This window comes from Osmerus eperlanus, chromosome 24, assembly GCF_963692335.1.
Source record: "Osmerus eperlanus chromosome 24, fOsmEpe2.1, whole genome shotgun sequence".
Classification (NCBI taxonomy): domain Eukaryota; kingdom Metazoa; phylum Chordata; class Actinopteri; order Osmeriformes; family Osmeridae; genus Osmerus; species Osmerus eperlanus.
In genome coordinates, this window is record NC_085041.1 from 8,182,846 (window position 1) to 8,204,157 (window position 21,312).

The following is a 21,312-nucleotide window of genomic DNA, read 5'->3' on the forward strand; positions in this document are numbered from 1 at the left end:
TTCCGGAGCGATGGTCGTCTTTCGGGCTGCGTGTGAGGACGATGTTTACTACGGAGGGAGACAGCTGAGGTGTTATTGTTGCGACGAAGAGAGAGTGATGGGGGGAGCAAAGGGTGGAGGGATGGAGGGGGGGGGAATTGTTACACCAGCTCCATTTTCCAATAATGCCCAGTAGAGAGGAATAGGAAAGCACAATGGTGAAGAGACCTTGGAACGATTGTACAAAGCCGCCAAGAGTTATGCATCAGTTCATTTGTGTAGAAGCTGGCCTTTGTTTAGTAGAAAACAAATAGAGTGTACATGTGTTCTTGTTAACTTGTTGGGACAAACTGAAAGATGGTTATGGAGGCATTGTTCTATTGTGCAAGATCATGCTGGGGACAGATGGGTGTTGAGAAAACATTTATTCCATTCTACGTGGAACAATTCATCACGTTTTTCACACACAGGGACAGAAGGATGGCCTGAAACAATTTCCAAACTTTCATACTAGGATCAGGGACTACCTATGTCAAGGGAACAAAACAACGAAAGTGAACAGAACACCATAAGCCGTACATCAAACATTATAAGTGTTGCACATAACAAACACACACTTTGCCCCCTTAGCAGTCAACCTCAGCCTAGCTATCAGTAGCATCATTAACTATCATTAAGCCCAAGACAGCCGGTGATAAATGAGTTCTCCATCAAAGGAGCCCGTATCGTCAGGGGCACAGTGTCACGACGGGGGACAAACAACGGTGTCACATGACACTGTCAACCTCCCGCCCCTCTGAGAGTCGACCACCCCCATAGCCAATCACATAGGCCTCTGGGGGGACAGGGAAATCAAAGCATGGCCTTTTCACCTGTTAACCTACCTGTCACTGGGCTGAACCTGTGTCACGCTTAAGTCAGGTTTCAGGTAACTGGCTCTCAACAGCACAATGCGCAATGTATTGGAAATAGCCTGGATGTCATTCTCACTTTCTTTCTTTCAACTTTCTCTCTTGCTCACCTTTTCTTGTGTACAACTGGTGTTACTAACCTTCCAACTGCCTTTTTGAGTTATGGTATTTTGAAATGCATATGCATTTGATGCTGGAAAAACATTTTTCTGTACTTGTGTAAAGTTGTACAGCTTACTGTTATGTAAACATTTTCAGCTATCATAAAAACAAAGTGAATTAAAGTGTTGAAATGAACGAGTAGATTTTCACTCTCCTTTGGTTTTGGGTGACAATTTTCCAAATTTGAAAAGGATTTAATTTGTTTGTTTGTTAGACTAGCTGAAAATATTTGAAAAATACTTGACCAATATGAAATTTGACCGAATGAAGAAGTCACATTTTCCTTATTTATAAATGTTGAAAATTACATTTTCTGTTCATAAATTGCCAACTTTGCCATAAAAAGGAATTAAAAGAACATCAAACAACACTTCAGCTTTGCCGAGGCAACTTATGAACCATCTTATGAACACAGTAGTGGAGAGAAGTGACAGTTTAAAAGCTCCAGGAGGTGGCTTAAGGTGACAACACAAGCTGGTACCTTTTGTTCTTACAGTGTCTCGCCCTCCCAAAACCAACACTTAATTAATTACACACAGTTGCCAACAGTGGTCCCCAGGCCCTGGAGAAATCAAACGGGGCAAATTACAACAAGTTACCGTGTGTGGGGAGGAGCACTGAGGGGGGTAGGGGGGCTGTTGTTGTCATTGTTATGACCTCTTTGATTAATTTCTCTGTATAGATTCTGACACTGGGTGCATATGTAACCTGTCACTGCACTGACATATCTATTCATCACTCTGTGTGTGTGTGTGTGTGTGTGTGCGTGCATCGTGTTTATGTGTGCGAGTGTGAGGTTTGTGCGTAGTACAGTAGCACCATGTAAACAAGATGGGAAATCCTGAAGGGGTGGGTGGGATTAGGGGGGCAAGGGGGGGTGAGGGGCGTAGAAATGACAAATGGCTGATAATGTCTGGGGACGAAAGGCCAGTGAGGAAGTGTATTGATTAGCCTTATTACCCCGAGCATCCGTCTTGGGAACGCAGGGGGGAGGGAAGGGGGAAGGGGGGGGGGGGGGGACAGAAGGGAGGAGAGGGGGGCAGGGAAATTAGCCGTGCTCCACCCTGCTGATGGACTGATTGCTCCGGGGGCCCTGAGCAGAACAAATGGGCCCCACTTGTCTTTTCTCGCAAAAGCACTTGCTAGTACACACACACGCATGCACACACACCATTATACAAAAGCGCACAAGCGACAGCACGGATAAATGAAGGGAAGAGCACAAGATGCATGTATGCACACACACATAGACACATATAGACAGACAGAGGCACACACACACTCGCTCACTCCATACCTATTAACCCAACTCCTAGAACTTTCTTGTCCTCCATGGTGTGAGTCATGGACTCTGGGTTAGTAGAGATACATCAAATGGTGCACAAATCAATACTGGTCTGTAATCCGTATATACTTCTTACTCCTTTTGAGTCGGAATTCAAGAAACAACATTAATAGAAGTACACATTAAAAAAAAATATTTCATTGTAAAGTCAATAAAAGTTCAATAAAAGACACCTTCGCAACGCGTTTTGTTGTTGCATTCACCGCCTTATGATGTTTATGTTACATATTTAAATTCAGCCCCCTCCTACAACCCCCGTACATTAATGCTAAACAGCTGCAATTATCCAGCTCAATACACTAGTAAGTATCGCAAATGCTTCATGCGTCCATTCATCTGCACTGAGTTCTTAAATGGTGAAGTATTGGCTCCAGAGGCCAGAGACGTCCATTCATATTTTAGTCCAATGAGATATTGCATCACTGATGGGTTCCCAGTAATTCATCATGCTAAGTGTACTTAATAGCCTTTAGTGCACAACTTCATCTGAAAGGAATATGGTTTCTAGTTTATTTTTATTGATGGGTCAAAATATGCAAATTCCATAAATTACAGTGCATGCTACCCTTTAAATTCTACAGTAGATCATAGTTATTTTTGTTATGCAAACCCAGTTATTTTGGGCTGCCTCCGATACCTCCACACTGTCTTTTGGTGTTCGATTTGAAGCAGAAAATTCATTTCCAGAAATGCTGACTTTTAAGATGTGCGCCATCCGTCCAGGTCAACCTTGCGTTGGCCGTAGAAGCGTGGCAAAAAATGAGGTCACACTTTTCTGCTGCTTCGCCACAAACTCACTGAGGTCTTTGCCCTAAACACTGGGCTTTAAGCCTATATGCTCTCTAACCTTCCTATTTGTCCCTGTCTTTGACTCTTTCTTTCTCTCTCCTTCTGTCTTACTATCTGTCCTATGCTAATTTCCAACACTTTTACATTGGACTTATTTATTGAACTCGTTCCCTGCCTGTTGTTAACAGCACACGCTAGTGCAGTGATCTTTGGCTGAGCCCATTGGTGGCAAACGCTGGGAATAGTTATCCATCGCTTAGTGCAGCTCAACATGGCGACCAAACGCGTTTATATGTATAATTATTTTGTTCACGCAAGTGTGTGAACAAATGATACAGTGCTCTGTTCGCGAGTAACTCAAACCACAGACTCACACACAAAGTTACATAATTGTTTTCATAGATGTAAACCACATTTCTACATAAATACTGTTTGTATAGAGATACACAGTATACAGTACATTGTCAAAGGATCATATTACAATGTCTTGACACAGAATTATACTATACATTCAATTTTAATCATGTACTTTAGTCTAACTCAGTGTGATGAGCCTAACCAATCCTACCACCCAATTCAACTCTTTCACTATAATTTGTGAATACAACGAAATTGAATATCACAGTTTTCTTATAATATTGATCATTGTTTCTGGCGGTAGTTAGGCTTACTTTCAACAGAGGTCAGGAACTGTGGTTCATTGTAGTGTCTTACCTGGGAGCTGCATTGTATTAATGGAACTGATCGATCTATACCCCCCCCCGCCCCCCCTGCCCTATCCTTTACTGTAAACCTTCTCAAGTATTTATGAATGAATTGACTTCCTCCATCCTAATAAGAGCCTCCCACCATCGGAGTTGTTATGCGGACGTCACAAGCACTCTGGGTAATAAATAGGGCTCTTGGAAAAAAACTTTGGTACACCTTGTTGCTACCACAGCTTGACCCTTGGCCAGAATGGAAACAATTTCATTCATGTGGTTTCATTGTCTGAACCAAGCGTTTGAGAGCAGTGGCGTTGGAGTTCAGAACGTGAGTGCTGCAGGGAGAGTCGACCGAGGTGGGTGGGTTGAAATCACTATGTGTTGTTTGCTTCACGGACTACATTGGACATCTGTATCATATCGTATAATCTGGTCAGTTTGCATATTTGCGTACCTTAAATGTGTTTGTGTGTTCCCTTCTCGCTCGCAGTCATTTAAGCCTGTGGGTGTGTTCACTGCTGTTGGTATATAAACCTTGTACGTGTTGGTATATAAACCTTGTACGAGTGTGCCTCTTCCTCCCTTTTCATACATGAAAACTCTGTGATTTCCCCACTTGTTTCCACTTGCTGTTTCACTTGTTCTGTGTTCAGATACTCAGGTGTTATATACTGTATGTGTGTGTGTGTGTGTGTGCCTGCGTGTGTTTGCGTGCGCGTGTGCGTGTGCGTGTCAGCCACTCAAACAGATCCATTCTGATTTGGTGAAGGTCATCCCCATTGTGGAGAAGGCTGCGATAACTGCAGTGACAGATTGCATTTGAGGCTGTATACCTTTAATCTCTGCTTTGCTCCAACCAATCACCATGACCCAACCCACCCCTAGACCTCGCACTCAACCTGCACTCATTATTGGATAGCACAATGATAGAGAGGAACATTCTCAAAAAGACTGTTGTGAATGGGCTTCATTAATTGGATTTCTCTCGATGGCAGACTTTAATTTCAGCTTTGGCACTGGAAACTGGAAGCAGCTAGGATCTGCATAGGGGAAAAGAAATAAAAAACATGCAAAAAGACTTAAAATCTCACGAGGGTGAAAAAATACTGCTACTATTGCAGAATATTTCAAATCAAGCCCACAGTTAATAGACCACCACAGGAAAATCGAAAAAGGATTTTTAGGGAGTATTTGACGTACAGCTAGTTGGCCGTCTGTGCCCCAACCCATTAAATCATGGGATGTCACTGGTCTGATTTCAGACGCATGCTCCTGTGTAGGAGGTTGTCGACACTTGGGTGGTACTGAAGGGAGGTAGTGGCGTTTCAAAGGGAAACATGTGGAACAAGCTTCTGCCCTGCCACGGTCCAGTGACTGTAGGAGTGGGATGGGCAACCAACCACCCTGAGAAAACATTGTGGTCCGCCTCCACTTATGAGAGAGGGCAAAAATACTAGAGACTGCTGGGACACTGGGAGTACAGGGTTGGCCGCTGGAAAACACTCCTATTTTAGGACCCTCTAGATTTATCTTGCTAAAAATCATTACAAAGTCGACGTTTTTTCGTATTGTTATTTAATAAGGAGACACATTTAGATCAGAAGTTAGTCCAACAAAAGTGGGGTTCCTTACAGGGAACTTGTTCTCTTTTATCAGGAAATGTTTTCTTGCAGGCCAGAGTCCAGCTGTGATATTAACTTTCAGCGTTTGGGTTAAGACCACACGTGTAGCCTCTCACCCCGACGCAGCACCCAGACTACAAACCGCCAGTAATTTTAGAGGAAAGCTCCTTTTTTTTATTTCACTATGAGATTTATAGATCCTCTTTTACAAGCAAGGCAAACAAAAGTGCACACAACCGTAATATCAACCACCTACGTCGAAAAATTTGGGGATAGTAATAACGTTAAAATAGTATTGTTAATATATACAGTAGAAATGGTTATTTCATTGTTTTTTTGTATTTGCCTTACAGAATAAATAGATCATGGGGTTGAGTGTGGACATGTATTTATACCATTTTTAGCTGGTGAGAAACGGAGAGAGATTGACCAGATCCTGTTTGAGGATGGGAGCGTGTGAGCTCTTCAGAGACTCTGACTGTGAATGAACAAGAGCATTTCCTTGATAAAGACTGATGTTATATTATCACCTCTCACTTGGCCCGCTGCCCTTTTATCGTGTGTGTGTGTGTTTGTGTGTGTGTTTATCCCCTTTCCTCATGCCAATAGATGGCCTCTACTACCCTGTCTGAGATCCTTTCTTTTTTCCTTTTGTTATGTCGGTAAGTGAGCATTTGTGGGGATTGTGTGCGCATGTGTGTGTGTGCATACGTACGTATGTGTGTTTTAGAAGGAGTTGCTACGCAACACTCCAGGGCCTATCTGCATCCTCTTTGAGCTGGGTCCCATTTCCGTCGGACGACTCAAAAATAACCGGGGCCCTCTGCTCCCCTGCATGTTGTTGCTTCCTCTCTGCGCGCCGTGACATCGATCAAGAGTGTTCCAGCGCTTCCCTATCTCTTCCTGTGACAGACAACTTCGAGAAACTAGCCAAAACACACACATAGGCATACACACACATGCACGCAAACACACACAGTGCACATCCACACATATCGACAAACCGTTACACACACACACACACACACACGGAAAATGCCGTACGCACACTTACACCCAATCCCTAAACACACATTTGGACACACACTCAGATATACACATATGCACACAGCCACACACACACACACACACGCACAAACACAATTCATGACCCACACAATCAGCCACGCACTCACACATGCACTGCACACACATCTTTTTCATGTCCCATGTTTTCCTGCTTGTTTCCTAGTAATGTGGTCTGTGGGATGGCTCCAACAGGGAGAATAGAGCCCAAGTGACTGGTGCACCTGCCCCATGCAGCCTCTGAGATAGAGAGTAAACAGCTTGCTCCATCTACCTGGGATGTTCTTGTTTGCTTTCGATAGCAACCGACTGGAGCGCTTCAGTCGCACGCAAAGCCGAAACTATTCCCTACACAAATATCAAATATCACACACTCAAGACTTGCCATTTTAAAGCAAATAAATGTACTCTGAATGTGTGTGTGTGCATATGCGTGTGTGTGAATGTGTGCATGTGTTGTTTTTTTAATCCATGTTGCATTTCCTACTCGAAAGACGAGTAAACAAAAGTTTGTGACGTGGATATCTCAATTTAATCCCTCCAATCCCTGTGTGGTCAGACAGACAGCCATGCAAGACTCCATATTCTGTCCAGTGTTCCCTGGTTCGAATCCCATTGGGGAAGAAGCTTAGAGGAAGCCCAGAGAGAAACCATGCCAAAAACTGCAGCCCTGAGCTCAAACAATTTAAAACCACAATTTCTGTCCGGCTGTCTGATATTTAATTACTACTTCCCTATTTTCAGTCGAGTATGGTTAATACCTTACCTGGCTCACTCATCAACCACAGGTCAATTTATAGAAATATGATCAACTGACATGCATACTTTCTGCTGTTTTGCATCCCTGGGTTAGACTTGATGTAGCGTTTGCAATTGAGTTTGGAGCTTGCAATGATGCGGATCTGTTTCTTTGAAAGAATAATTGCGATATCTCTCTGTTTCTTCAAAAATTTAGAATTTGTACAGGATGTCAAATATTACATATATAAACTCCTCCCCGAAAAATCTTTACCCCCATACCACGGAGCACTGTAATGATCTGTGCCGGGAATTTCACCTAGCTGGGGCCTCTTCCCCCAAGATGGGAGTGTTTTCCTGGGGCTGATCGAAGGCCTCCCTCCCCTAGCTGATCACTGCCGACGGGGCTCCCAGCACTAGCCCGCTACACTTCACAGATATTTCCTGAGGAAAAGAGATCACCCCAGGCTAGGCCGGCTGAGCTGAGACAGCAGCCCGGATCCACAGCACCTCCACCACCCCCCCCCCCATCTCTCTCTTCCTCTCTCTCTGTGTCTCTCTCTCTTTCTCTCTCTTCCTCTCTCTCTCTGTGTCTCTTTCTCTCTCTAACTCTCTGTCTGTTTATCTCTCCCCCTCTCTCTCTCTCTCTCTCTCTCTCTCTCTCTCTCTCTCTCTCTCTCTCTCTCTCTCTCTCTCTCTCTCTCTCTCTCTCTTTGTCTCTTTCGCACTATCGCTGTCTGAATCCCACAAACACAAGTACCCTGGGTGGAAATAATTACAAATCAATACGTTTAATCGTTTTTACGATATGAAAATATTTGACGGTGGAAAAAAAGGAAAAATCTATTCAAATGATCTACCGCTCTCAAACATTTAGGAGATGGGAAATGATGAAGTCATAAAAAAGTAAAATGTGCGTGTTCAACACAAGGCCATTTATGTTTTAAGCTTTTCTCAACATGTTCTGTGGCGTTTATTGAAACAGGTGCCTCAAATGATTAGATACAGTATATTACAAACTGCAGCACTCTACTATTGAAAGTCATTTTGGCGAGTAGGTCCACGAATGGATTTCGATATACTGCAGTAGTTCTGAATGCTTCTTATTCATTTGGAAATAATTTAATGCAGACACACTTGCGGCAGTGGTAACTAAAAAACTTTACTTTTAGGCAATGACTCATTGGACGTGGAGAAGAGGGGGGCAGGATTTTACATAGAAGAGGTTGGGGAGAAGGATGGGAAGGTGGGGGGGGAGTGCAGGAGATGGGGCTAGCCCTCTGCTGTGCCCCCTTAACAGTCCGTCCCCCCGCCCCCCCCTCGAAACTTTGTCAAACGTCTTTGCAAGCTGCGGGGGAAAAAGGAAGGACACGATGATGTGTTTTATGTGGGAAGGGGGTGACTGGGGGGGGGGGGGGAGGAGACAAGGGGGAGGGGGGCACCCCTGAGGACTGATAGTAAAACAGGGAGGACATGTTAAACGTATTGATACCGTCGTGTCAGGAAATCCCTTTTACCTGATGCTGTCTCGCTCTCCCCTTTTTTAGCCTCCAAACCCATGGCAGCATTGCAGATCAAGGTCCGTCTGTCTGTCCGTCTGTCTGTCTGTCTGTCTGTGTCAGCCTGTCTTTGTTCCTTGTGACCAACATGATTTGTTGATCGAGTATTGGGAATATTGGGAATATTATTGCATTTCATTTCAATTGGACATACCGACATACATACATACATACAGACAGACATACAAACTGATCCATACATACATATTCTACAGTAAAGAATTGTACAGTAGATAGACAGCTAAACAGTCAGTGAGGCGTGGCCAGCCAGGGGGCTAGAGTGATGCCTAGCAATGCTCATCAGGGGCCAGAGGAAGTCAAGGTACATGGGTCTATTATGACTTGGTCTATCTCAGCCATGTCACACCATATCACTTAGTTTGAGGAATCACTCTATCTGCCCCCCACCTCACCCCCAGCCTCCTCCAGCCTGTCGGGGCCATGATTTGTCGAGATGGGATCTCCCATTTGGATAATTGATTCGATCGAAGTGCAAACAAATCTGGTTTTGATTTGTGTGATATGGACCCTGATCGTCCTTGGACTTATTTGGGGGAATTTCTTGTTGTGAATGCAACACAATGCTGTAGAAATTGACAAAAAAACGGAAAATGTTGACATGAGTGTGTGTGTGCTGTTACAGGAACATGCCCGGAGGTGACCCACTCTTGTATGTATGTACTTGTGTTTCCTGCCTTCGACTAGCCACTAGGCCTATTCTGTTGATGGTTGCTCACTGTTACAATAAAACAGCTCTACATTCACTGAGTTATCGCGACTTTCATATACATTCAAAGCCTATGCCCTACATACAAATTCACTGTACCACACTCAAAACAGAGAGGCCTGACACCTTGATTTACATTTCAATGACATAAATGTGTCTAAACACATAGGCTAGTCCATATCGTGTACAGTGCATAACAAGCCCTACCTACAGGAAGGGTTGGATGTCATCCGCTTTGACGGATAGGTTCCCATTGGTGTCCCACAGGTTACGGGGGGGGGGGGGGGGGGTCGGGGGGGGTCGGGGTGAGGAAAGAAAAAAGGGAGGGGCAATAGGGGAAGTACTCTCACCCCTCTCTCCCTGTCCTGAGGGAGTGTCCTGAAGGGAACGGAGCTACAATGGAAGAAAGCCCCCAGGCCTGGCTAACTAACTTGCTGGTTGACTGAAAGGCTATCTGACTAACTGACTTGATGGCTGGTTAGTTGTCTGACTGACTGACACCCTGACTTGCTGGCTGGCTTACTGGATGATTGATTGACTGACTGACTGATTGTATGGCTGGGTGGTTGGCCTGCTGGCTGGCTGACTGGCTGACTACCTGCCTGGTTGGTTTGCTGGCTGACTGGCTGGCAGATTTGATGACTAGTTGGCACACAGATTGATTGATCCCTTGACTGGCTGACTGACAAACAAGCTAGCTGGTCAGACTAGTTGGCCTGTTGGATGGTCAGACTGGCTGGCCTGTTGACTGGCAGGCAGGCTGGCTGGCTGGCTGGCTGAAGTCCTGGCGTTGCATTTGCAGGAAGCCCAGAGAGAAGCGGCAGGGTGTGGGCCACTCTGTCCGCTAGGATCCGATTTCCACATTCTTCCTATCGCCACACCTAAATCCTTAATTGTCTGGCCACAGACAAAGTATTTTGCAGACCACACGACTACAGCAGCTAGCGTTTTGCCAGAGAGCTGTGTTTAAATTGGTTAGGGACCAGTTATACTGTTCCTAAGTTTTGTGCAGCATTGGAGTCTTTCTTGACAGAAAAGACAGAGAGAGAGAAATCTTTTCGGAATTTACTTCTGGCAAAAGGCACTGAGAAAATAAATGGTGACAGTTTGGTTATTCAAATCACAATCATTGTGGAAAATAATACATGGTGGGGAAAAATATATTGTGATAACAGTTTCATTTTAGATTGTATTTCCTACTCTGGGAAAACAAATCTATGTAGGTATTTCTTTTGACAGTAAGGTTAATCAATTCCCTAAAATATCACCCTAAAACATGAGTACATAAAGTCATAATATTGAATATTAATGAACTGAATTGATTAACTGTATTGAGTGTTAGCAAATTGCAATTGTTTTAAAAGCAGAGCATGGACAGTGAGCAAGTAAGCACACACATTTAGGCTAATAACATCATTATTACGAAATCTATTTAAAACGAGCTCCGACATTTGAATTTACGACACGGAAAGTCTATAAAATCATAAATAAGCGGTGGGAACATCATTTTCCTAGATGTCAGCCGTTCCACATCACCTCCTTCCTCCTCCCCCTCCCCCTCCTCTCTGATCAATAAAGGTCTATTTTCTCCCACGCACAAGGTTTCCCATTCAATACAACTGCCACAGGGTTTAAAAACACAGAAGCATGATCCATTTATTATTGGCTGTTACTATGATTTATCTGCTCAGATACCTGCCATTGAGAACAGGTTCTCTTTATTTCCTGGGTATGCCCTTATTGACAGCCCATTGGTGGATGGCCAATTCATCATGTTGGCGCGGCTATGCACAATGCACGACTGCCTGTCTACCACAGTGCAGCATGAGAACCAAAAGCTTCATCTGGGTTTTGTCTTTGGTGTTGATGTCGTGCAATGAGATCTACTTTTCATATTTATTTGCATAATGTACAATGCAGAAGCGTACACGTTGGAAGGGTATTATATGCCTGATATCTTACGTAATGAAGATGTATTATCCCTTTTACTACATTTGCATGAATGAAAACAGATATTAGGCTCTCCCAAGCTTATTGCCTGAGCAGATGGACTGAGCCTTGCCGTGTCGAACTGAGATTTAGAAATTTTACTGTGGGTAAAAATCCCTACGCTTGTCAATATCTCTCATCTGTGCATAGGTGTGTGCGTGTCTGTATGCGTGTGTGTGTGGTTTGCGTCTGAGGGAGACTGAGAGTCAATAAACCAGAATCATCTGTGCTCCCGGGGGATTATGAGGACATAGAATATCAGGTACAGAACATAGCTCATTCTAGAAATATCTGTATCCGTTACATGTCATATCCTGTTTCAGAAGATATGACAGGAAAGACCAGTTGAAACTCCTCTGACTAAACAAAACCAGGCCTGTGCTTTTGTGTGGTCCCTCTGAAATTGAGGGCAAATAACCAAACACCTCTCTATTTTAGTTGTCAAATTACACATCCACATTACACATACTCTATATACTCTGGTGATTTCTTTAAGCCGCTCTTGCCAAACATGGCTGTTTTGCTGAATTCTTACCGATCCAGAGTTCAGGGAGAAATATGACTTGTGTGTTATGCCTCAAATGAATTTTGAAATGTCACTTTGATTTGCGTTGTGTGTGTGTACTGTATGTGTGCAGACTGTAGGCTAGTGAATGAGTGTATGCATTTCTTTTTGTGTAGTATGCGTGTGCTATTGTGTGTGTGTGTGTGTACACCCACCACAGTCTCATGAGGACTTCCTTGTAAGGTTGTTGGCTGCTATGGACCATATTTGACCACATTAACTGGAGGCCCCTTTTTAATGTGGTCAACTACATGCCAAATTGTACATACAACCATTGGGGTCTGCACAAAAATGGCTTAGAACTGTCCATAAATACCACACACGATTCTCCCTGTTGGTCTCCCTCCCAGTTCTCAATGACCTCATACTCTTTTCCACCTTTGGTTTGCTGTTAAATACCAATTGCATGTAAGCAGATTCATTGGTCACTTCAAATCCACGTTGTCAGAAATAGATAAGACTGTAGAAAAAAAGAAAAAAAAAAAGAAGAGGAATCTTATTTGGGAGAAGAAAAACTAGAGAGTTGGAATTTTTTCCGAGCATATTGACGAAGCTAGGTCGAAGCAAGGAGGCCAGTTGCCGCCTCTCTAAAACTTGCTCACCAACGGCGTTCTGGCCGGTCAGCGGAAAAGATAGGCGGCCATTTTGTCCGGATGATAAATGGGGTGGGCTGACAGGTCACTTCTCTCTCTCTCTTTCGTTCCACTCTTACTCCCCCCCCTCTCCTGCTTCCCCCCCCCCCCCCCGACCCACCCCTCCCCTTCTCAACCCCCCCCCCCCCCCCTCTCGAAAGCCACAATTTGTTCCCTCGGGCAGGGTGCGAGACGGATCTCTGGAGGTGACAGATTTATCGGTGTCTGCATGAGGTAAAACGCCTCAGCCCCCTGATAACGCCTCCAGGACCACTGCTGGGGGAGATTGAACCACCATTTATATCCAGTGGGGTCCCAGTAAAGGGCTCTGCTCCTATATATCTCCTTCAACAGGGACTAGCGTCTCAGGAATGGACTGGCAAGTCAAACCCTCTTTCACCTCCAAAGCATGAGGGAGAGAGAGACCAAGGGACAGAACAAGATAGATAGATGGATGGATGGATGGATGGATGGAGGAGAGAGAGAGAGAGAGAGAGAGAGAGAGAGAGAGAGAGAGAGAGAGAGAGAGAGAGAGAGAGAGAGAGAGAATGAGAGAGAGAATGAGAGAGAGAATGAGAGAGAGATAGATAGAGAGAGAGAATTATATAGAGGGGGAGAGAGAGAAAGAATTAGATAGAGTGGGAGAGGCATTAAGACAATTACGTTTGTGCATTATCTGGCACTTGGCAGACAACTACTTCCCAATTGGTCACATATTTTAGAATTTAAACAGTCGACTCCACAGTGTGTCTGCACTTCTCCCTTTCTGTGTCTTTTAACATTGCAGACCAGCATAAAGAACACATGGTGGAGATTGCCCTCCCCATGGGCAAGCTGGAAGTCATTCCACTGGGCAGAACAGCCTCCCGCCCACTCGCAAAAATATCAGTCTTGAGGTTTTGGTGACGGCTCTCTTCTGAGTTCACAGGTGTCCTCACCACAAATCCCACCTCACACAGGGACCCTAATTAATCCAGGCCCAGGCTTCACCAGGAGGGGAGAGGCCTATGGGTGGTCCATTCATCGAGACAGGCACACACACACGTACACACACTCGTTCTCACCCGCTCTCTTGCTCTCACTCTATCTTCCTCTCACACCGACACACGCGGCGATGAACAAACATACAAACAGTACACATATTCTCTCACCCCCAAAAAAACGCACACACACACAGCTGCCCCGCTTTGAAAATATACAACCCCCTCCCCAAGCTGTCTGGGGGCAAGTCTCCCCCATAGTGACTGACTGACTGTCAAAGGGCTCCTTCCAGACCTGTTTAACCCTCAAGTCCAAACTTCCATCAGCCCCAGAATGTATCTGGCCGACCGCCCTCCATTCCCATGTCAGTGTAAAGAACAACTAAATTGCTGGGGTCTAGCGGGAGGTTTTGAGTCAAGACGAAATAGATGATTTTGTTAGCGGTCTCCTTAATGGAAGAGGCATGTTCTTTAAAGCTGAGGAGTATTTCCAGAGCTCCAAAAGTGGTTCCCTTGCCAAACAGGAAAGCAGAGCCATGAAGAGGAGGAAGAAATAGACTTGAATGATCCTTTACACAATACACATCGATCCGGTCCAAAAACAACAGGGGCCCATTCACCCTTAATGACATGGTAGTGTCAGGAGTTGTGTTTAAGAATGCCTTTTAAATGCTTTGGTAGATAAAGCTATTGAATCTTGTCAGATCGAATGTGTCAGTGTGTGTGTGTGTGTGTGTGTGTGTGTAGGTGTGTGTGTGTCTTTACAGTAAGACTCACACAGGGGAATCAGGATGTTCAGGGTTAACAGGGGTTGCATTGCCGTCTAATGGGATAATGATTGGGTGCTCAGTTAGAGTGCCATTATATGTAATGCAAACTGTATTTAGCCCACTCTCAGACACATACACACACATACACGATACTGAAGGTTTAGGTGTTCTTTATATGCAGATTATTCAAATGTATTTGGCATATACCAATACCTACCATAACGGACCAATAATTGAAAGTGACTTGATGCAAAGACGAAATCTCACGATAAATCAGATTGTTTCCAGAGGAAAAAGCTTTTTTTTGTTCTTGCTTAATCTGAAAACAAACGTATAAATAAAAGAGTGCCTTTATCATTTTCTTCGAGAAATTCCTGCACTCCAGAAAAGGAAGGCTCATAAAGTGCCTCTCCTCTCTGTCCCAAACACCATCACAGTGTTAATGGTTAGGTCTTGTATTTGCCCTGCATCAGGATTTAGTTAGCAGACACAAAGCCTAAGTCTGGATGCCAAGGGATTTATACCCTGTGTGTGTGCGTGTGTTTTTGTGTGTGTGTATGTGTGTGTGTGCGGAGGGGGTGCAGGGGCTCTTCTTCATCATCCCAGGCAGAGAGGTAGGTAAACACAAGTCGTTTAGCGGAGGACCTGGTCAAAGCTCTCAGAGTGTGTGTGCACACTGTCGGACTGATATCCACCTGGAGGGTTTATCTTGACAAAACAATGGTCTCTTAGCTCCGAGAACGCTCTCAGCCCACTTAAAAGCCATAAAGCACATCCCTCGACCCCGTCACCTGCCTAATTTATAGTCCGACCCTGTGCAATTAACCTTTATTACGCTCTACAGTTCAAGCAGCATGAGAGAGAGAGAGAGAGAGAGAGAGAGAGAGGGGAGACCCACCGCGATTGAAAAGTATCACATTGATTGTGAAATATTCACATGTTTTAATTAGATGGCGCTAGCTTGGCGGCGGAGCGGAGGTGTGTTGGGGGGGGGGGGGGGGGTTTGTCCTTGGCTAAAGGACTATCGAGGGGGATGTCTTAATGTTTGTGCTGTGAGGCCTGGTGGCCGAGGAGGCATTAGATGCTCTGTTGGCTGTTCGGAGTCATTAACATGGTGTTGGATGGGAGCGATGGAGGGGCATAGGACGGTAAAAGGGTTGCTTGCGCGCTTCGTTGGCCCTCATTGGAAGATAGCAGTGAATGTGGTGACCAGGGGTCAGAGAGAGGCGACCAGATTAGTCCGTTACGAGTGACCGCTCTGTGACCATGGGCCGGACGGCTGGGGTCTGTTGTGTGCGTGTGGGTAGAGAGAGGAAGAGACAGTGGGTGGGTGTGTGTCTAAGGAGAGAGAGAGACAAGGAGAGGGTGAATTCTGCATGTTACGACTGACCGCGTGCTGACCTGGAGTCACTGTGTGTGTGTGTGTGTGTGTGTATGTGCGTGAGTCTGTGTTTGAGTACAGATATAGGAGACAAACTCAATCTCAAACAATTAACTCTTGTTGCCCCCATTCACCTGAAACAGGAAACAAACTAAAGGCATTGTAAAAATATCCCTATGGAACCAGGCCTGTTAAAATCATTTGTATGTGGGAGTTGACCAGAATGAAATATATAAGATTATCTAGCCAAACAATTCTCACGCCTACACATGCATCAAAGTTGCAATATATTTTCACACAGACTAAAATCCATACCTAAACATCTTTATTGGGACATGACCACATGCAAGCTCTCAGCCTCTTTAGATTGACATGTAATTAATTTAGCAGGCACTTTTATTATTATTTTAACATACAAATAGTTATACTAATAAATAGCTACATATAATAAGTCAATTAAATTATTAGGACCAGAACTGCTTTAATAGTATTTCATCCATCATGGTCTGAACGGTCTAATCAAACACATCTAAACCAAACTTCCTCCCCAATGCATAGAGCAACACCTAAACTTAGCATGTCGAAATCCTCACACACACACACACCCTGAACAACAATACTAACATATCCACCTGACATTCCACTCACAGCTGTTATCACGTTCACTCGTCTGCGCCTTGGCACATGAGAAACCTATCATTCACAGATCAAGCCTGTGCTCTGTTCGAGTGCCGACGTTGCCGGCCTAGCCTGGCGGAACGCTAGCAGCACTGTAAACATAGCTTTCTCAGACTTCTCTGGAGGCAAGAACTGCGTCGTACTCCAAAAAATAGGTGTCTGAACTCATGGTCTCTGGTCTTGTTTTCACTTGGGCCCAAATCCCTCCACTCTTTGTTTAGATTGGTGGCTTGCACACCTGACAGTGTTAGCAAGTACTATTGTTCCTCACGGCTCTTGAAAATAGAAGCATATAGGAAGTAATGAACAATGACTGTAGCTTGACCCGCTAATGGATTCACCAGTTGCCTGAGTTTCTCTCTCTCTTTCTCCTCTCTGCCTCCAACTTTCTCTCGGCTCTCTACTCAGTCAGAAGAAAAACATATGGAGTTTAATGAAAGGAGGACACAACATGATTAGGCATTCCCTCTGGCTCAGGACATACCTGTGTCGTGGACGGTAATGAGTGTGGAGGGCGGGTAGGAGTTCTGGAATGTTCCGCCAGTAAACATGTGTGCCGCTACGTCCGAGAGATGATGCGCGATAAGCCCCCCTGTGTGACTCATGATTACCGTGGCACACATCCCTGTGCTTTCCCAGGACCAACTGTTTACACTAGCTCTCGCACAAGTCTGTCTGTGTGTGTGTGAGTCTGATAAACCACAGATACTGCCCCCCTCTTCTCTCCCTCTCCCTCCCTTTCTCTCCCTTCCTCTGCTTGTTTCCCAGAGGTCAGTCGGCGAGACAGCTCGACTCACACCGTGCTACGTTGCACCTGACGTTATGCTTAACCTGACCTTACTGTCGGTCCCAACACAGAAAGAACCCCCATGGATCGTAAAAAATCTGCTCATGCAGAGTGTGTGTGTTTGTGTGTGTGTGAGCCTTTGTATGTTGTATGTTGACTAATCCCCCATGTCTTTGATACTGGGTGTTAGTCCTTAGATCTTATTAGTGTGAGTCCACATATGGTAGATGGGGACGGGGGGGTATCCCTCGAGAGGAGGAGGAGGGGGGGGGGGGCTTTCTTGACATAACCGAGCGAGTTGTGAAGTCGATCTTCAGTGGGAGGTGCAAGTCTGAGATTATCTTGGATCCGTCTCACATACAGAAAAAGAGAAAGGGAGGAAGAGAGAGAGAGAGAGAGAGTGTCTGATTTCCTTGTCAGGAGGCCTGATGATTAGACTTTAATGATGTCGCTGGGTGAAGCTGGAGTCGTCAGGTCATTGTTACAAGGCCCACATGAAGACCCTTATCAGATCGTAAAACCGACTGGGAACAAGTGTACAGAAAGTATTTGTGGTAGCATGCCACCTATATTCTGAGTACCATGCCACACACACACACACCCACACCCATACACACACACTCACTCACACACACACACACACACCTATGCAACCAAAAACAGCCCACCGAAATGCCTTGAGGTACAACAAGCTCTGGCAGATCCAATGGATCAATATTATCATTACTGGCATTATTTAACTACAATGTTCTCATAATTTATGATGGCATCGGGTTACCCCATCCCTACTTGCCCCCATGCCACCCTACAACCACCTACTGCCACCCCCTTGCCACCCCAGGTGAAAATGTCTAAATCCACCCCTGACTATGGGTGACTCTATTTATGGGGAATAATGATGTATCCTTGCTGTAGGGTCAGCCGTGTACATATACATCTAGGAGTGTAACGTGGAGGGAGAGTTAGTCCAAAGTTTCAGGTTGTAGAGTCGGAACGATGCCTCTTGATATCTATTTTACAACCTCTTACTGCACACTATCGTGGCCTGCACAGTAACGGTGTTCTTACCCTCTCTCTTTCTCTCTCTATCTTCTCTCTCTCTCTCTCTCTCTCTCTCTCTCTCTCTCTCTCTCTCTCTCTCTCTCTCTCTGTCTATCTCTCTCGCTCTCTCTGTCGCTCTCTCTCATCTCATCCATCCAGGTTAGTCATTTGTGTGTGTAGCTATCTGCCTGAGACCCCTTATCAGTCTGTTTCACTTTATAACCTGCGCTTATCAGCCTGGCCCCGCCCTCTGAACCGGACCTCCACCAATCCCGGCCCACTGTTTTTGAATACTAGTTGATTAGTGGCTTCTACTGAGATGGATTTTACGCAGGTCACTAAATATGTGTGTGGGGGGGGGGGGGGGGGGGGAGGCTGGGTTACTACAGGGGGAGACTCCAGTTGTCTTTGAAGCAAGTGGAAAGTAGTTGTTCCTTACATTAACCCTTTAGGCTACAACATTGTCAATGTTAGTCCAAACGTGTCATGGAATAGATAAACGTTTTACATTACACAGTGTTCATGTTGTAGACTGTTGGTAACTGACCTGTGTGTGTGTGTGTGTGTTGGGAGTTAAAGCCATGTCTTCTAGTCTGGAGAGTGAGAATGAGCTTTTCAGTTCGACAGAGGACCTGACTGGAGCAGGTGAGTAGCGGTCTGCGCTGTGACAACATCACGGCTCCACTCGTTCTGACCTGTAGAGCTTCGTGTGCCAAGTTAGAGTTCAACAATCCGTTCCTTGGTTTTCTGTTCAGACATTTCAGCCCACACACACTATTTGACATGCTCTTGTCGCTAATATATCATTTAATTTGCATTTATAAATTATGGTTATTATCAGCTTGTATAGCCTACTCTTTCACATTTTTGCAAGTTGTATAGGCTACTGTAGCCTATGTTAGAAGCGCTGGATGTCTTAAATAGCAAGTTAGTGCACCGAAAAAACGTTTAGTTTTAATGATCCGTCAAAAACGATACAATCTTCATCATTAATTTGGTTGCTGAATATAATGGTAATTTCAATTAATCAGATGTTGATGTTACATGTCATATGTTAGCCTACATGTCAGGTGTTACAAATAAGCCGCCTACTAGTGATCAACTTTTTGGCTCTTCGTTAATGCAGCGTATGCAATGCTTATTAAAACTGAACAGAATCTGTTATTACAAAGAATCATTGAATTAATCAGGTAAATATCCTTGTAGTATTGACAGAAATATCGAACGAATACATTCCGCCAATTTTACTTGTTTGGTAGGCTTTATTTAAATGTCAATACCCTACCAGAGAAAGTAAGGAAAGCATTATTGTGCATTTAATGCACGTGATACGCAATAGATAATCAAATGAATGGCATGTGGATAGTTGTGTATACTTATACACAATGACAATGCATCTCTATTCTATAGGCTAGTAAAACGTGTTTACCATTAAATCGTTTATAAAACTTAATTTGATGGCAACCATTTGAGAAAGCCAAAACATGACATTTATTACAAACCGTTTATTAAATTATTGAATTATTGCTGTGCGTGTGTGTGTGTCAGAGAGAGAAAGAGGGAGAGTTGGAGGGGGGGGGGGGGTTGATGAGAAAATGCTTATAGCACCTTAGGAATGTTCAGTTACGTCTTGGATTGACCTTTCCCCCGAAAACCTTTGCCAGTCAGGTGCCTGTGAGCTCGGCGAGTCATTTTCATCCATCTCTTCCGTTGAACGACATGTCTCATTAGCATCAGATGACAACACGGGTAGCCTGTATTAGGCTAAGTGCCACACGGGACCCTGAAAAATGGTGTTCCTAAATGTATAAAAGTTAGATATAAAGAGGCTTAGACAACCGTTAAGTTCTTTATAGCTTATTTATTTAATAAAATAAGTTAATCAAAAAGTTAAACTGTTCAGAGTTTTTTTAGTGGGAAGGTGTTACGCAAAATGTTACTTACTAAATGTATAGGGTTAGGCTACCTATTTACCTGCTGAATAGGCTAGCTTATAGCAAATATTTACGATATACATAGGCCTATATAAATATGCCCTAAATCTCCACTGGAGATTAATTCATTTAAATAAGGTAAGCTTCCTTAAAATGTTAATGATAGGCCTAGCTATAACTTAAATCTTGTAAAAGTGTATGGCGCACTGCGCGATATGGTCGACATACCTTCTCGTGCGCTCGACATTGTCACGGTTCACTTCCATATCATTACTTGAACAGATCTCCTTGTTATCCCCCTCACGCTTGAAAGTCCATCATTAACAGTATCAAACAGCTGAGATTTGGAAAGTGTGTAACGGCTTTGAGAAGATGCTTTGAGTCTCCATGCGCTATTGGACAAGTGTGTGATGTCAGACTGGAACATGGGCCTCTGATTGGCGAGAACCAGCGTGTCGGTGCGGAGTAAACAAAGGAGCGAGGAGAGCTCTGAACTTCAGATCACAGCGCATCACAGATCCACCAAGTCCGATCTTACGCGAAGGAGGGGCCGGTGTGTTTTTTTGTCAGGGAGCCGATAGTTACTGACAGTTGGCTAACTACACTTTGTTAAGACCGGTGTCAAAGACTTGGTTAGCGCAGCGGGAGATCATCCACAAGCCGAAACCTCACAAGAGGCTTCACGGTCTATTAATCCGTTTAATTCCTCGCTGTCCGTTCCGACTTCTTATCATTTAGAGAGAGAGAGACGCTTCTCGAAACCTGTGCACAACTCCACAGCAAGACATTTTCTATATTTATAGGTTCTTCACCAACCGTATTTACTTTTAGTCCACGTTTGAGCACTTTTAAAAATGAATTTGCGTCGCGCTCGACGTTTCAGCCTACCCAATGGGTATGTAGCCGTTTGATAGCAGTTTAAATCGAGCAAACACGGTTAAGATTCGAAGGCTC

At 44.5% G+C, this 21,312-nt stretch overlaps 1 protein-coding gene and 1 long non-coding RNA gene across 3 annotated transcripts in view; one reads left to right on the forward strand and one right to left on the reverse strand.

The window, feature by feature from the left end:
- Positions 1 to 4,475: 4,475 nt before the first annotated feature.
- Positions 4,476 to 21,053, reverse strand: LOC134011125 (uncharacterized). The gene is made up of 3 exons (XR_009928374.1): positions 20,587 to 21,053; positions 20,033 to 20,223; positions 4,476 to 4,930 (listed from the first exon to the last, which is right to left on the reverse strand). It is a non-coding gene; the product is annotated as an uncharacterized LOC134011125 (long non-coding RNA).
- The window catches only part of nr5a2 (nuclear receptor subfamily 5, group A, member 2), a 56,876-nt gene continuing 54,410 nt past the window's right edge, over positions 18,847 to 21,312 (forward strand). The window contains exon 1 of one of the 2 annotated variants that reach the window (XM_062450594.1): positions 18,847 to 19,069. In XM_062450594.1, coding sequence (XP_062306578.1) covers positions 19,006 to 19,069 — 64 coding nt within the window. In that variant the 5' untranslated portion in view covers positions 18,847 to 19,005. Of the gene's footprint in view, positions 19,070 to 20,814; positions 21,254 to 21,312 lie in introns of those variants that run through there. The other variant, XM_062450595.1, reaches the window with a different exon arrangement.